The sequence below is a fragment of the Oncorhynchus clarkii genome, chromosome 24 (assembly GCF_045791955.1).
Source record: "Oncorhynchus clarkii lewisi isolate Uvic-CL-2024 chromosome 24, UVic_Ocla_1.0, whole genome shotgun sequence".
NCBI classification, from domain to species: domain Eukaryota; kingdom Metazoa; phylum Chordata; class Actinopteri; order Salmoniformes; family Salmonidae; genus Oncorhynchus; species Oncorhynchus clarkii.
Window position 1 is genome coordinate 8,398,372 of NC_092170.1, and position 17,384 is coordinate 8,415,755.

Genomic DNA, 17,384 nt, shown 5'->3' on the forward strand with positions numbered 1-17,384 from the left:
TTGTTCCTGGAGGCAGTGAATGAATGTATGGGTTCTGTGATCAGTCAGTTCCCAAGCTAAACCAGGCAACAGCTTTAAGACTCGGGTAATGACGGCATTGAAACATGATCTTAGGTTTTAATAAATGATAGGACTCCCGGCTCATCATACAAGGTGCTGACTTAAGAACGTCAACACAAAGCATCTGTGAAAGGCCCAAGATAACAGGCATTCTGTTCACAGTTGTTTTTCTTTTCTTTTACATTCTGCCCTCTGGATCCAGCTATCTGGTCATGAATCCTGAATAGTAAGTAGTGATGAGTTGTGAGTGACAATGGTGTTGTAGTATTATTTGTACGGTTGTCGAAGCATGATCTATTGTCTTGGATAACATTGTAGCTACATTTAAAGGCCCTTTTAGGTTTGTGGGACAATAAAAGGCTCTCTGAATTTGGAACACATTTTACCACTTAAAGCAATGGGAGTCAACCCAAACAATTTTTTTATTTTGTTGCTTTGGAAAAGCACAAAGAAACTCTTCGGCCTTCGATAACTTGGCCGAACCAACCAATACTAAAGAGATGGGAGGCCGACAGCTGTGTGTGTGTGTGTTTCTGCAGAGCTTGTACGCAATAACAATAGTGCATCTTCCATTTATCAATGATGTGTTTCTTTATCCTACTTGATGATATATAATCAACCTGAATAATAATGTAATGTATTCCTCAGCGACTACCTGTTCAAACTGCTTCTTATTGGAGACTCGGGTGTCGGCAAGTCTTGCCTGCTCTTGCGGTTTGCGGTAGGCAAAGCTTTTCGCTACACCCGCAATAACATCTGCCAAACGTGTATGTGACCACTAAAAATTGTATTTGATTGTGTTAAAACAGAATACACATAATCCTTTGTGTTGTCCCATATGGCAAGGAGTCTAGAGTAAACAGAAAGCGAAGGCCATTTCCTTTGTGGAAAGGACACTGCAAAACGTCATCCAACCCAGTAATTAACCACTGTTTGAAGGTTTGTTCAGCCATTTTCCCATTGTAAATAATAACACTGGTCAGTTGTCTCTACACCTCAGGATGACACCTACACAGAGAGCTACATCAGCACAATCGGGGTCGACTTTAAGATCAGAACCATTGAAATGGATGGGAAGACTGTCAAACTACAAATTGTAAGTACATGTTTATACGACAAACTCTGCATAGCTCTGTAAAATGTATAGTTGTACATTTTGGTAATGTTGATGTGGCAAGGCTTGTTTGGAATTTCTATCTGTTTGATCTATCTCTCCTAGTGGGACACAGCCGGACAAGAGAGGTTCCGGACCATCACATCCAGCTACTACAGAGGAGCACATGGGATCATCATTGTGTATGATGTCACTGATCAGGTAATACAGTGTATTTGAACTCCTCCTGTCTATGGGCTGGATTGAACGTCTATTGCATCAAAATGTACTGAAGTTAGAGATAAAACTATATGTACGAGATTTCAACTATTTTGCCAGGAGTCCTTTAACAACGTGAAGCAGTGGTTGGAGGAGATTGACCGCTATGCGTGTGAAAATGTCTCCAAATTGCTTGTGGGAAACAAGTGTGACTTGGTCTCTAAAAAGGTAGTGGACTCTGCCACTGGTCAAGTAAGTGTCTGTTCTCACTCATAAAATACTTGTGCCACCAATGCACAATCGATTCTTCATCAACTACAAATCATTGTTAATCATAGATAGACATGCTAATCACACGTTATTGTGCTTTTGTTCTGGTGTGTCATGATAAATGTCATACAATTCTGCTCTCTTTTTTTCTTGGTACAATTGCTTCAGAAATTTGCTTCATCCCTGAAGATTCCATTCCTGGAGACCAGTGCGAAGAATGCTGATAATGTAGAGAAATCATTTTTAACCATGGCCTCTGAAATACAGAAGCGTGTTGGAAGTGATGGTGTTCAAAGTGAGGCTGCTAAAGTGGGCAACAAGATAAACAGTGCACCCCTTTGGCCCGGGGGGAAAGACGAGGCTGCTGCAGAGGAGGGGAATTCTTGTTGCTAGTGCCATACACAAACTACAGCATATGAGAATCAATGAGTTTGGCCACCATATGCATTTCCTTTTGTTTTGTTCAGAGATGGTAATTGATCCTTGTGAGAACAGCTATGCAATAGTTATGCGGTAGCCTGTTCCAACAGTGCAGAGAATGTGACCCGCTGAAAGGCACCCTTTGAATTCGTCTGGGTACTAGTCTATGTAACATTCCACTCCTTGTTATATTCCAAAGAGTGTTTGGCAAGGAGTGGAATGTAATAGCTGAACAGAGACAGCAACCATGCTATCTTTGAATGGCCTGGGTATTGGACATGTGACAAAAAACAACAGTTGATTTACCCATGTGGGGATCCAGGATAGGTAAATGTTTTTTTTTATGCTTTGAACTTGTAACATTTGTGAAGAACTGATTGTTTTGGTTACCATCGGTGGTCAACAAGTAATTATTTCTTATGTTAAACCCTTTTTGATTAACATTTGTTTAATGATGACAATAAATTATATATTTGTGTCTTAATTTGTTTTCCTGATTGTTTTTATGCATAATGCACTGTTGTTCCATAATGAATGCACTGTTGTTGCATGAAACTTGACACTTGTTTATGTATATGAACAATTTGATCAACTGAATACTTAAAATAATATGATGAGTAATGTGTAATGTCCGCAAATAGAGTGGTGCACAGGTACAACTGTGGCAAGTCACTCTGGTACCGTCGGTCCAACCGTAGAAATAGAATCGTTCTAGTCCAGCGGGTGCAACACCCAAAATCTGAAGCAGATGCTGTGTGTTGTTATGGCTGCCCTCTAGTGGTCATTAATATTAGATATAGAAAAGCAAAATAACCAACATGAAAGGATGAAATAATGATAATCATTGTTGCTATGCTCTACGAAAATCATAATTTATTACATAGGGGCCTAAAGGTTTAACATTTGAAAGACAAATCAGTGCAAACTAAGTTTGCCATGTCTTATAAAATAACGAATTCATTTAATACAATTTAGACTGGTCGAAGTTGTGTGTATTAGGCTACAGTAAAAACCTACAGGGCAGGTGATATATTTTTAACATACTTTGGGCATTGCCATCAGTAATGATGGACATTTTGGGGTGCATTCGAAGGTCAATGAAATCTTAGTTTCGATTGGAGAAAAAGCTGCACGTACCGCCCTATTTTGTTCCACATGACCGTTAACGATTTTTATTGCGCCTTATGGATGTTGCTCAGAGTAACATAAGCCAATCAGGCGCCTTTGTCCTTTTCACTCGCGCTATGTTCACCGGCTCTTTCCCATTCAAGATGTCGGCGACGTCGATGTTTCCCATGTGTGTCCGGGCGAGTAGGGGCCTCCTCACGCTCAGGAACTGGAGCAGACGTGGTTCAACCCCTGCAGTGGTGGACTTGATTCGGGCACTTTCTACGGAGAAGCCAACAGGAGAGGGCAGTGCTACAGGTGGACTCGCTCAATCAATCTTGCAAGAGAGGCTTAAGCAGCAACAGAATAGTCAGGTGAGTCAAGCGGGCTAGGTAACGTTAACTAGCCAACTGACATTTCCCCCTGCCTGGTTGGGTAACGTTAGCTAGACAGCCATAATCATGCAAGGCTACAGAAAAACCAAAGAGACATTCAATAAATCAACTGGTTTGGTTTTCATGTTGTCATTTCCAGTTTGTTGAACCGACGGGTCTCACGAGACTTTTCCATTTACACCCTATTATTTGGCTGAATGAATGAACTCGTCCGATTAGCACGTTGAGCTAGGCTAGTTTGTCATCCAGATCAGTGCCGTCCGGGATCATTGACCATACCCTTAGCTAAACCATTTGAATTCCACCTTCAATTGGGTAGTGACGTCCGGAAGATCCCGGATAGCACGGTCCCTGTCAGTCAGCTAGCTAGCCAACTAGCAGTGTCTTTGCTACTCGCCGTAATAATTAGTTAACTGCATACCTTTTATCAATTTATCAGTGAGTTAGTGTTACCTAACTAGTTAGCTTACTTTCACATGTCACACACCGAAGTATATTCCAGTAGATGTACTAGCCAGCCAGCCAGCCAGCTACCAGAGTTAGATGATTCATCCCCTAGCCAAGTAGATAACTAGCTTTACCTAGATATCCAGCTAGCTAGCACTTATACTCCCATGTTCAGCCACCGTTTACTATTTATTTATTACACATCAAGGCTAACATTACATTATATATATGGTAACATTATCTGTCAAGGTTTTTCTAGATTTTTGAAGGTCAGGTAGACCCTCCACACCCTCAATGCATTTCCTGCAGACACACTGATTAATCTTATTGTCACAGTTTAATAACAGTGCAGGCTATTTTACTTTAAATTGAATCTCAATATTTTGAATCTATGACCACGGTCTTACATCACTGAGTTTGTTTTTATTGATTTGTCACTGTGTGTGTGTGCACATAATATAATTTCCCTTTAAATGATTTAAATTCCTTATTTTCCAAGCTATTCTGTATTATAGCTATGTATTCCCAAAATAATGTCTAGCTGACTTGTGTGAGGAAGTAAAAAGGAATCTGACCTGGCTATTTGCTCTGACAGGGCCAGCCCCCTCCAGAAGGGGATGGGGACTCGGAGCAGAAGCAGGACCAGGGAGAGGACAAGAAACAGAAGGAGAACACAGCCTATGCCAAGAAGATGGTGATGCGGTTAGCAGGCCTGATGGGGATAGGGGGTGCGGTCGGCATGGTGTACGTATTCGGTGAGTCCGCCTGGTCCCTACACTCTGTCAGCGCAGCAGCGTGTCAAGGGCTGACACTGAACCAGCAGCACTAGTGAAGGTCATACTGAAGATAGATAGTGGAGTGATTTGGGGCACCCTCTCCTTGCTCGGTGGAAAATTTCCTTTTAGGAGGGCATTCTTGGTAACTTGTTTTGAGCTTCAGGTGAATGGGCAGATTTGTATATTTACTCGCCTTTCATCTCAATGGTGTAGAATTTTTGATTGGCTGTTTTTCTCAAATGTGTTTCCTCAAAATATGTCGGACTGTCATTGCTGTCAGCCTAGATGGATGGTTGAATTGTAGAAGACATGACCGTACTTGTCAAAAGCAATGGTTGAATGCTTCATGAGACTGTCTCTTTTCTGAAACGCTTGACACTGCAGTGCCATATGCTTTTCAGAAGTCATTTGAATTGTGAATACATGGCATCTGATGCATGTAATGCAATAAATGTGCATGTTTTTTCAAAGCAAATAGATGTGTAATGTTTTTCTTCCTGTCTACAGGTAGCAATTCAGTGGATGAACAAGGAAACACGGTATGTTTTCATTAAAACATGTTTCGGTGCATGTGGTTTATTGCTTTGTAGGACCAATTATTGAAAGTAGAGGTGAAAGATTGCCAGATGAAGTTCTGTACCACTTCTAAGCAGACTGTCTTGTGCCAGTGGGTTTTAAAGTGTGCAAAATGAAAGGTGGTTACTTCAAGTGACACTCTTATCACACTTCTCAGGTAGATCCCATGTAGCTCTTTAATTGGTTCAAGCTAGTGCTTGCGGTGTGAATTGTTTCCCACAAGGCACATCGGGGACGGGAGGTGTGAGTCTGGCAAGGTGGCTACTTAAAAGAGCACACTTCTTTAAACTTTCAGGTGTGGTCCTGTTGTCCACTTCAAAGGGCACACTTGTCAGCCTACTGTAAATGGTCTGCTAACTACCAGGGGTTTAAGGTATGGGGTTGGGAAGGTGGTCATTTTGAAAAAGCACACTTCTCTCACTTCAAAGGGCACACTTGTCAGGCTGCTGTGAGTGGAGTGTGCCAGGCCTCTTGGTGCTGGATTCTACACTTGTCCCCCTCAGACTGGAGTAGCTGTGTTAATTTGAGGTGTTTGGGTGTCCCTGTGAGAGAAGGAGCTGGATCCTGTTCTCATCTCTATGGCTTCCCCTCGGGAACCCGAGGAGCCTAATGTCTGGAACACTTGTCGAATGTTAGAGTGCAAAGGTAGATTAATGCAGCTACACTTCAAGGCCAATTTTGTACATCAGCATATTTTTTGTCTTTTGAATTAATGCAGTTGCCTCAAGGTTCTAAGGCTGAACATCAAATTGTTTGTCCCATACACATGGTCAGCAGATGTTAATGCGAGTAGTGAAATGCTTGTGCTTCTAGTTCCGACAATGCAGTAATAACCAACGAGTAATCTAACCTAACAATTACACTACCTTATACACAACAAGTGTATAGTAAAAGCATGACTAGACTAGTCATCTTCACTGAGTTTCTGGGGGGATAAAATGAGGCACACATTTTTGCACTGAATGACATCAGTATCTCTAAAACCTTATCGTAGGTCAAGTAGCATTTCGATTGGGTTCTGTTTGGCTCCCTTGTTCCCCTGTTCAAATTACATTAAACTATTATCTTGGAATATGAGAACAATTTTGTCGTTTCAAGGCAGTGGTGACCAATCGGTCGATCACGTTCTTCAAGGCATTCCTTGAAGGGGGGAGAATCTTTTGGAACGGTCATCAAACTTGAAATTTCAAGTTTGAAACTCGCATCTTTCTAGAGCTCTGATTTTCTGACCTGAAGATCACAGATGTCATGATTTGACACAGGTTTTTTTTTTATATATATTTTTTTAATCGTGTTCCCAGTTGTCTTGAAAGCACCATGACCATCAGCTGCAGGTACCATCAGTCCAGCAAATTATTTGCAGATTTCAATTTATCCTCCGCTGTGCCTCAAGTGCTTTACCAACTGATTTACTTTATCAAAGCTTGAGTTTTGAAATATAATATGGTCTAAAATGAACAGTATTGGTAGGCCAGGCATATAGCCAATATGCTGCAATCTATTAGGCTTACTGCACAAACTTCATTCCTACAGAACTGTTTATATTAGGTTAATGTTAAGTCATGTTTTAATAATAATTCTGAGCAGTAGATCTCTGCTTGCTTTTTGATTGCAAAATTACCACTGCTCTAGAGGTTGGACTAGGTTGTGCTGCATTTCCAAAACAGATGAGTGCATTTTGGAACTTGGTAGTGACAACAAATTCTCATTCATTTCACTAGCTAGAGCAACATCTCTTAAAATGGGATTTGCCCCTCACCAGTGTGTTGCTGTGAGGGTCTATGTTCTCATGCATCAATATTGTACACGGCTATCAGTGTGGGAACTATTTTCATCTCTCGGAGCAATGAGTGGCCACCTCTGTTTGGTGAGAGTTCCCGTGGCCAACCTGTAGCTGGTTTGGGAACAGGGCCTGCCCCTGGTCTCCCGTGCCTCTGCCCCATTGTTGTGACGAGGTGTGAATTACCCCTAAATGAGCATTCGCACACCTCGTACCCTGTCAACCTCCTCTGAAAGTCCAATTTGGAAGACCCAAGTCTTGTTATAAGTTAATTCACTGCTCTGTGTTGTAAGAAGTGGTTCTTGAGAGTGACGGTTTAATGGGCAAAACAATCTGTACTAGCAAGATTCTGTGTTTTTTAAAACATTTTTATAGTTCTATCTTTAGTTCTTTGAGATTAACCATAACTATCATGCAATTACATGAATTATATTATCTGAGACAGGGCACTGAAATAAGATCAATTCATTCATGATTTGTTCATGAATTTCAACAAATTTCCTGAACTGACTCAAACCCTGACTAGCTTACGTGACACTATTGGTTTAGGAAAGGAGACCGGAGATGCTGGACGCTGTATACTAGACACTACCGACATAGGGGTTGATACGACTCAGTCATTTGCCTGCCTTCCTTTCTTAAGCATAAGCTTATGTCTGACTGAGATGTCTAGTGTTTTAAGAGGATAGCACCCGATTCCAAGGTTGGCTGCCAGCAAAGTACATCTTAAGGGCTCTACACAGTCTACGCAAATGGCGCTGAATGAGACCCGTTTGCGTCACATTCCAAAGATTCTGTCAGCAGCCAACCTTGGAATCCGGTGCAATCCTCTTAAAACAACTCTAGGCCTATTTCATTCTCCTTACACCACCACAAGAGGGCACACTTGGCCGACCTCATGGCTGTGTTTACCTTTTCCCCACTGGCCCATCCCCTTACCTTTGCCCTAATATACAGGTTTACCTGGCACATTATGAAACTAATCTGATAGGCAGTGTGCTTTATCAGCTGTTATCTTTAGTTAATTTAACCTTTTTATTTAACTAGGCAAGTTACTTAAGGACATTCTTATTTACCAAAAGGCCTCATGTGAGGACGGGTGCCTGGGATTAAAATAAATAACTAAATACAATATAAATATAGGTCAAAACACACATCGCAACAAGAGAGACAACACTACATAGAGACCTAAGTCAACAACATAGCAAGGCAGCAACACAACATGGTACAAACATTATTGGGCACAGTCAACAGCACAAAGGTCAAGAAGGTAAAGACAACAATACATCACACAAAGCAAGCACACCTGTCAGAATGTCTTTGAAAGAAGAGATTGAGATAAAACTGTCCAGTTTGAGTGTTGCAGCTCGTTCCAGTCACTAGCTGCAGTGAACTGAAAAAATGAGCGACCCAGGGATGTGTGTCCTTTGGGGACATTTAACAGAATGACTGGCAGGATGGGTGTTGTATGTGGAGGATGAGGGCTGCAGTAGATATCTCGGATAAGGGGGAGTTAGGCCTAAGAGGGTTTTATAAATAAGCATCAACCAGTGTGTCTTGCAACGGGTATACAGAGATGACCAGTTTACAGAGGAGAATAGAGTGCAGTGATGTGTCCTATAAGGAGCTTTGGTGGCAAATCTGATGGCCGAATGGTAAAGAACATCTAGCAGCTCGATAGCACCCTTACCTGTCGATCTATAAATTATGATTCCGTAATCTAGCATGGGTAGGATGGTCATCTGAATCAGGGTTAGTTTGGCAGCTGGGGTGAAAGAGGAGCGATTTACGATAGAGGAAACCAAGTCTAGTTTTAATTTTATTCTGCAGCTTTGATATGTGCTGAGAGAAGAACAGTGCACCGTCTAGCAATTGTGACATCATTGAGGACCTTTAAGGTTGCAGTGACGCCTCCATAACCTGAGCGGAAACTAGATTGCATACCCGAGAGAATACCATAAGCATCACAAGCAAGCGGGTTGATTATTGACCAGTTTTTCCAACACTTTTGATAAACGGGGCAAAATAGAAATGGGCCTATAACAGTTAGGATCATCTTGATCTCCTCTTTAAATAAAGGACTGTGGCTGCCTTACAAGCAATTGGAACCTCCCCAGAAAGTAGAGGGGCTTGGCAATGATAGGGGCAGCAACCTTAAAGAAAGGATCTAAATCATCTGACCAATATTTTTTGGGGGGCGGGGCGGGGGGGGGGGGGGGGTGATCAAGTTTGAACCTCTCTGGGATATGTGGGACGGTAGCATCCCACCTCGCCAACAGCCAGTGAAAGTGCAGGGCGCCAAATTCAAAACGACAAACAAACAAAAAATCCTCAAGCATACAATTATTTTACACCATTTTAAAGATAAAATTCTCATTAATCCAGCCACAGTGTCTGATTTCAAAAAGGCTTTACAGCGAAAGCACCACAAACGATTATGTTAGGTCACCATCAAGTCACAGAAAAACACAGCCATTTCTCCAGCCAAAGAGAGGAGTCACAAAAGGCACAGAGGTCAAATTAATCACAAACCTTGGATGATCTTCATCAGATGACACTCATAGGACCTCATGTTACACAATACATGTATGTTTTGTTTGCTGAAGTGCATATTTGTAATAAAAAAATCTCATTTTACATTGGCGCGTTACTTTCAGTAGTTCTAAAACATGCGGTGATTGTGCAGAGAGCCACATCAATTTACAGAAATACTCATCATAAATGTTGATGAAAATATAATTGTTATACATGGAATTAGAGATATACTTCTCCTTAATGCAACCGCTGTGTCAGATTTCAAAAAAACGTTGCGGAAAAAGCAAACCATGCAATAATCTGAGTATAGCATTCAGACAACAAAGCAGCCAAAAAGATATCCGCCATATTGTGTAGTCAAAATTAGTCAGAAATAGCATTATAAATATTCACGTACCTTTGATCTTCACCAGAATGCACTCCCAGGAATCCCAGTTCCACAAATGTTTGATTTGTTAGATAAAGTTCATTTATGTCCAAATAGCTTCTTTTCTTAGGGCATTTAGTAAACAAATCCAAACGCGCGTTCAGGTCCAGCCGAACGTCAGACGAAAAGTTAAAGTTATATTACAGGTCTTAGAAACTTGTCAAACTAAGTATAGAATCTTTGTTTTTATCATAAATCTTCAAAAATGTTCCAACCGGAGAATTCCATTGTCTGTAGAAAAGCAATGGAACGAGAGCTAACTCTCTCATGACCTCGCCTCACGAGCCTGTGGCACTCTGCCAGATACCTGGCTCAATCCTCGCTCATTCGCCCCCCCCACTTCACAGTAGAAGCCTCAAACAAAGTTCTAAAGACTGTTGACATCTAGTGGAAGCCTTAGGAAGTGTAATATGACCCCATTTACACTGTATATTGGAATGGCAAAGAGTTCAACTACAAACCTCAGATTTCCCACTTCCTGGTTGGATTTTTCTCAGGTTTTCGCCTGCCATATGAGTTCTGTTGTACTCACAGACATCATTCAAACAGTTTTGGAAACTTGTGTGTTTTCTATCCAATACTACTAATACTATGCATATATTTGCATCTGGGACTGAGGAGCAGGCAGTTTACTCTGGGCACCTTATTTAGTACTGCCCCCCTGTCACCAAGAAGTTTTAAGGAGCTCCTTTAGCACCTCGGACTCAGTGACTGCCTGCAGGGAGAAACTTTGTAGCGGGGCAGGGGAAAAGAGAGAGAAGCATCTGGGATAGTCCCATTAGAAGGGGTGGGAGATGAGGAAATGTTGGACGGGCAAGGAGGCATGGCTGAGACAAATAGGAATCCTGACTTAATAAAGTGGTGATTTAAAGAGCACAGCCATGTGCTTCTTGTCAGTAACAACCACATCAACATTAAGGAACATGGGGTCCTCCCCCGGCCAAACCCTAACCCGGATGACGCTGGGCCAGTTGTGCGCAGCCCGATCACAGCCGGTTGTTATACAGCCTTGAATCGAACCAGGGTCTGTAGTGACATCTCAGTGCTAGAGGTGTCGGCCTTCCCCAACGCAGTAATGACCAACACGGTGAACTGTATCACTGGTCAAATGATCTACGTTATATAAGGAAAACTCATAACCTTGCACAGGCAGCAGGGGGCGTAGTTGAGCAGTGTTTCTTCAACCACTGCAACCCCCTCAGGACAGCCTTGATAGGGAGGGAGGGGTGTTGAGGAGGATGAAACAGCTCCAGCCTACCCCATCGGTTCCCATGTAGTGGCCCCAGCGTGCAGCATGTGGTGTCCCACTCGGCCCCCGGCTGGCTCTCTCTCTCCCTCTGTCTCTCTGTCTTGGGCAGGCAGACCCCCAGGTGGGCCAGGCCAGGGACCTGCTGGCAGATGCAGCTGAATATTCATCAGCTGGGAGATTAATTGGTGGGCTGGTGTTGGTCCGCTGCTGAAAGTGTCACCGCGAGGGAGGGGCCAGGTCTAACACTTAAGCATGACGGCACGTAATGCACAGAGACGAGCAACAGGGGCTCCCGAGACGGGCAGCGGTCTAAGGCACTGAATCTCAGTGCTAGCGGTGTCACTACAGACCCTGGTTCAATTCCAGGCTGTATCACAACCGGCCTTGATCGGGCGGCGCACAATTGGCCCGGCGTCGTCCGGGTTAGGCTGTCATTGTAAATAAGAATTTGTTGTTACCTGACTTGCCTAGTTAAATAAAAAAGATATATACTGGGCACTACTACACAGTGCACGATGCCTGGACAGCCCAGTATCTGTGTGAAAAGTAGAACGTGAGTGGTTTGGACGGTCTTGGTGTCTGTGCTCTCAAGTAGAAAACGGTGGTCTCTTTTTATGTATTTTTTATTTTGGTACCTTAGTCCCTGCTTAAGAACTGTTTATAAGAGAGTATGTCAAACATGGGTACAGTATTGATGTTCAGTTTACATCAGGGGTCGGCAAAAGGTGGCCCCTGGGCCGAAACCGGTCTGCGAGTGATTTTTTTTAAATCCTGCTGATTTTAATTGAGGTAATCTGTTCCCAAGTATCCCCACAAACAAAATGTGATCGTGTTTCAAGGTATGAAGTTAATATTTTCAAATACTCTCTATTTTGGCTTAGTTGTGGTCAATTTGCAGTGTACAAATTATTGTAATTTTCTGGCATCCATTTGCCCTGAGAAATCGACCTGTGTCTGAATCTAGTTGCCTACCCCTGGTGTAGATGCATAGAGAGATTAAACGCTAACTAGCCTGGAAGGCTATCGACTTCAATAAAGGAATATTCTGTAGTATTTGAGAGGTGTCGTGGCTGTTTGGACCTAAACACCAACAGCTGAATTGGCTGACACTGACTTTTGAACGTAAACACAACCACAAAATGTCATGTTATTTACCTTATGCGTTAATTACTGTCAACAGTACCATCTGACATTGACCTTGCATTCACAAGTGTGTGACGTGGACTGTTTCTCACCTTCCTTCTGTCTTTTACAGATTCCAGATGAGTTTGATAACGGTGAGTTGTTTTCCTTTTTTTGTTTGACACTACCTGTGGTATTTTGGGGAGGTTTTCTTTTCTCGAAGTTGAGTTCGCTTAGAGATGAGCGTTTTATTAATGCCCCCTTGTTCTCCGAGGCTTTTGGCACACCTCTGCCTTCCCATAAATCTGGTCATGGGCTGTAAATGGATCTTTATTCACATAACTGATGTAGTCTTTTATAGCTGATGTAAAGGCTACGTAAACATGGAAAAACAAGGTTCAGACAGCTGTTGGTGGTTAATTTGTGAAGTCTTCACCTCATTTAGTTTGATCTTAGATTTGTCATTAAAAAGGTGTGATGTTGGCCTCCCGGGTGGCGCAGTGGTTAAGGGCGCTGTACTGCAGGTGCGTGGTGTTTCCTCCGACACATTGGTGCGGCTGGCTTCCGGGTTGGATGCGCGCTGTGTTAAGAAGCAGTGCGGCTTGGTTGGGTTGTGTATCGGAGGACACATGACTTTCAACCTTCGTCTCTCCCGAGCCCGTACGGGAGTTATCGCGATGAGACAAGATAGTAGCTACTAAAACAATTGGATACCATGAAATTGAGGAGGAAAAGGGGTAAAATTCAACAACAAAACAAAAAGTGTGATGTTGAGTGCTGTTTGTTTGCACCCTCAGGCAGACCTCTAGCATTCTAATACCCATCCATACCACGTTTACAACTTGACCACCCATTTTCACCCATTCACTGACAGTGGTTCAGATGAGCCCCCCCCCCCCGGCTTGCCTGTACTGCCGTCAGCCTAGGACGCGAAGGGAGGGGGGCGTATGATCAATCAACCCACTGAGAAATGCCACCTTGCAGGCGTCCTACACCCAACAATGCCAACCCCCCCCCCAATTCTGTGTGTGACTACCACCTTGTACCCACCCAACCCCCCCCCCCCCCCCCATATGCCTCTCAGCCATCAGTCATCCCTATAAACTGCCAGGCTGACAACCTGGTGAAAAGGGCCTCAAGACCGACAAACAGGAAAGTTGACATTTTGCTTGTTTCTCTCCATTTTAATTTAATAGTAGTAAAACACATTGGTTTCCCCAATAGATTTGTTGTCCTAGCTGTGTGTTTCATTGGTGTTTTGATTGACATCTTCTCTCTCCTCTCTGAGTGCACGTTTGGCCAGTGTGGAGCTGAGCGGGAATGTGTTGCGTTCTAGAACTGGCTATGCTGTTGAAATGACAGAGGACTAAGTCGCGAGGTGCCTCCCCTCCCTGCTTCAAAGCTATGCTAATGCCAGGGACAGCTGTGGCCCTTTCCAGAAGTGTTGATTTTATAAACGCTTAACAATCACCCTGTTATACCAATAATTGCTTCATTAATTCTTCACGCTGTCACGCTCCCCAAAGTCCTCTATCTGGCACTGCTGCTGTGTCCCTTTATTTCCGTCAGTGTCCAGAGTGCTGCTTCGGCTGCTGCTGTTATTGGCCAGCCCTGATGCACCCACAGCGTTCAATATCCCTAATGAAGGCCATTGATGGTCTAAGGGGCCCACGGGGGAGCGTAGAGGGAGCATTCCAGCCCCCTGCCCACGCGCCCCTCCACCCCAAGTGGCAGAAGGCTAGTGGAGGGGATTGGGGGGGGGACCTCCGCTGGATGGGTCTTCAGGGACCTGAGGCGATGAGGTCAGGCGTGCTCGTCCAGATCCGTGTCGCCATGCCAAGTGATGGTATTCAGAGCCAGGGGCGTTATGCTGAGGAGGAGCGTTGGACGCTGTGGCAGTGATGACCTCCCCAAAGACTGCGCTGTTGAGGTCACACTGGGGTGTGACAAGTGCAGGACTGCTTTCAAAATACTCGCTGAGGTTGGAAGTTGTTTCTTTCTCCTAGTGTGTACTGTGGGTCTATGAAACGGTCTTGATGCAGTATGGAATCAATCAGTACACACACCAGATGTTTTGTGTTTAGGGGGAGAGAAAATACATTTATCTTCAAGCACTATTATTAGGCTTAAATAACTGACTTGTGGGAGGCGTATGAAGACTTGGAAGACCTCATCTCTTTCGGTCCATTTTATCACATCATTCATCCTCCCATGTGTCCCAGTTAGTATCCTGCAGCTAGGATCCTCAGAGCCCGTATTTGGCTTTGACTTGATGAGGGGCCGTTCTATACCACCTCCAGACTTATAGCCCCTAGGAGGATAGAGACCACCAGTACTCCAAACTAACCAGTCCAGCATGCCTCTTACACCTACCGGCCCAACCAATAGCCTATGTCCCTAAACAGATACTCCAATAGAACCCCCCCCCCCCTCTAGCCCCACCGCAAAGAGCGAGGCCGGACGACCGTTTGTCACGGCCCAAGAAAGAAGCGATTGACAGCGCAGGCCAAAAGAAAAGCAAGAGCCCCCCCCCAAAAAAAGAAAGAACAGGGAGAATAAAGGCAATTGAGTAATAATGGCCTTAAGCTAACTAACGGAGCATATGCCACCCCAGTTGTGGATTAAAGGATGCCTTTGTTGTGTCCGGAGGCACCACCATCGATCTTTCTTGCCTTTCCTCCCTCGTTCCCTCCCAACTTCTCGCCTGTTTAAATGGACATCCCTTCCGAGAGCAACGCAGCCTTTCCACTGGCCGCAATGGCCTGCCTCTATTACACTGGCAAACAAGTTTAGGACAAGAGGCTGCCTGACCAGACTGCTGCTGCTGCTTGTCAAAGCCTTCTTTTCTGGGGGCCTTTGTTTTTCTTTTGTTTGTAATGGTCTTCCTTTCAGAGTCGATGTCAGTCCCAAATGTTTTTACCATAATGGGAGTTCTGCTTTTGATAAGACTGAATGTGATCACAGCCAACAGTTACCAATGGAGAAAATGGAATGCCTATGTCCCTGACTATATGGCTAGATCCTTTGCCCCTTAGAGGTAGCTTCCCCATCGTGGCCTGGCTGACACATTAATCCCATCACCATCCTTTACCTGTCATCCTCCTTTCGATCTCATCCCACCACTACCCAGCCCCTTTATTACCATAAAAGCGTGCCTTGATCCGTCCTATCCTCAGTGACTCTCACAGAGGCACAAACACAGGGGCACGCGCACGCGCACAGACACGAACGTATTACACATTTTGCGCACACATACTCGCATGCATACACACGCCTCGGCAACCCCCGTCTCTCTCCAGGGGGTTGTAACGATCACCACCCACCCCCAGCCTGGCTTGGCTCTGCTTTCCCAAGGGAGAGGTTTGTCAACAGGGCCGGTCACAGTCCCACGCTCTCTGGAAGAGTATGTTCCGCCCAGGCCTTATAAAACACACACACGCAGGCAGGCCGGAGGGGTAGGGGGTGTTTCACCAGCTCACCCACTCCCAGGCCTGCTATTACTGGGCTGGGGGACCCAAAGGGGCCTGCCTGGTTATACACACTGGCCGGACGCTATAGGCCCATAGAGAGCCACTCCATCTCTCTCACTCCGTCTCTGTCCCAAAGGACTTCACATCCCAGAGGCCCCTGGCTGCATGCTTTATCTGAGTGGAGAACTAGCCTAAGAGCATCTGCCATCAAATTGCTGAGATGTTATCTGTTGAGACCAATGCTGCGGTTCCCTACAGAGATGCCTCTCTTAAAGCGGCAATCAGCTGTATAAACAATAAAGCGGTCTCCCTGGTTCATTTAAAAATCTGGAGAAATTTAACTACTCTCAAATTCAGCTATGGATGCGAGGACTAACCATCCATGATATTAAAATGATAGTTTTAACCATGTTTTGAGGCTATGTCGTTTTAGAGTTTGTTTACAAACATTGGAGTAAAACAAGCTTATTTTAGATTCTGATAGGAAATGACTGAACTTAGCTCATGACGTATTTATGTAATGTATGTTATATTCCAAAGAATCAATGGGTGTATATATAATTCATGTCTAAAAATGTATACTGAACAAATATGAACGCAACAATTTCATACTTTTACTGAGTTTCAGTTCATATGAGGAAATCAGTCAATTTTAAATAAATTAATTATGCCCTAATCTATGGATTTCACATGACAGGGTAACACCCCCTGGGCTCCCGCGTGGTGCAGCGGTCTAAGGCTCTGCATCTCTGTGCTATATGCGTCACTACAGACACCCTGGTTCGAATCCAGGATGTATCACAACCGGCCGTGATTGGAAGTCCCATAGGGTGGTTCAGCGGTGTCCGGGTTTGGCCAGTGTAGGCCGTCATTGTAAATAAGAATTTGTTCTTAACTGACTTGCCTAGTTAAGACCTCAGGGTCTCGTCACTGTATTTTGATGCATTCAAATTGCCATTGATCAAATGCTAATGTGTTCGTTGTCCATAGCTTATGCCTGCCAATACCATAACCCCACTTGCCATCATGGGGCACTCGGTTCACAACATTGACATCAGCAAACCGCTCGCACACACGTGGTCTGCAGTTGTGAGGCCGGTTGGATGTACTGCCAAATTCTCTAAAATGACAGAGGCAGAGAAATTAACTTTCAATTCTCTATCAATAGATCTGGTGGACATTCCTGCAATCAGCATGCCAACTCCACGCTCCCTCAACTTGAGACATCTGTGTCATTGTGTTTTGTGACATGCACATTTTAGTGGCCTTTTATTGTCCCCAGCTCAAGGTGCACTTGTGTAATGATCATGCTGTCTAGTCTTCTTGATATGCCACATCTGTCAGGTGGGTGGATTATCTTGGCAAAGGAGACATGCTCATTACCAGGGATGTAATCAAATTTGTGTATCAAATTTCAGAGAAATAAGCTTTTTGTGTG

The 17,384-nt window shown here is 44.0% G+C and overlaps 2 protein-coding genes across 2 annotated transcripts in view; both read left to right on the forward strand.

Annotated features, from left to right (window-relative positions):
• Positions 1–68: 68 nt before the first annotated feature.
• LOC139382480 (ras-related protein Rab-1A-like) lies at positions 69–2,072 on the forward strand. Its single transcript, XM_071126556.1, has 7 exons — positions 69–85; positions 263–286; positions 709–781; positions 1,061–1,156; positions 1,280–1,375; positions 1,493–1,624; positions 1,811–2,072. Exons 2-7 carry the CDS (start codon positions 273–275, stop codon positions 2,033–2,035), a joined length of 636 nt encoding a protein of 211 aa, XP_070982657.1. The 5' UTR covers positions 69–85; positions 263–272; the 3' UTR covers positions 2,036–2,072.
• A 1,234-nt stretch (positions 2,073–3,306) lies between these two features.
• LOC139382383 (mitochondrial import inner membrane translocase subunit TIM50-like) overlaps positions 3,307–17,384 on the forward strand; it is a 30,048-nt gene continuing 15,970 nt past the window's right edge. Inside the window, exons 1-4 of the mRNA XM_071126390.1 lie at positions 3,307–3,543; positions 4,607–4,766; positions 5,295–5,326; positions 12,610–12,631. Of these exons, the coding sequence (XP_070982491.1) occupies positions 3,307–3,543; positions 4,607–4,766; positions 5,295–5,326; positions 12,610–12,631 (451 nt within the window). The remainder of the gene's footprint in view (positions 3,544–4,606; positions 4,767–5,294; positions 5,327–12,609; positions 12,632–17,384) is intronic.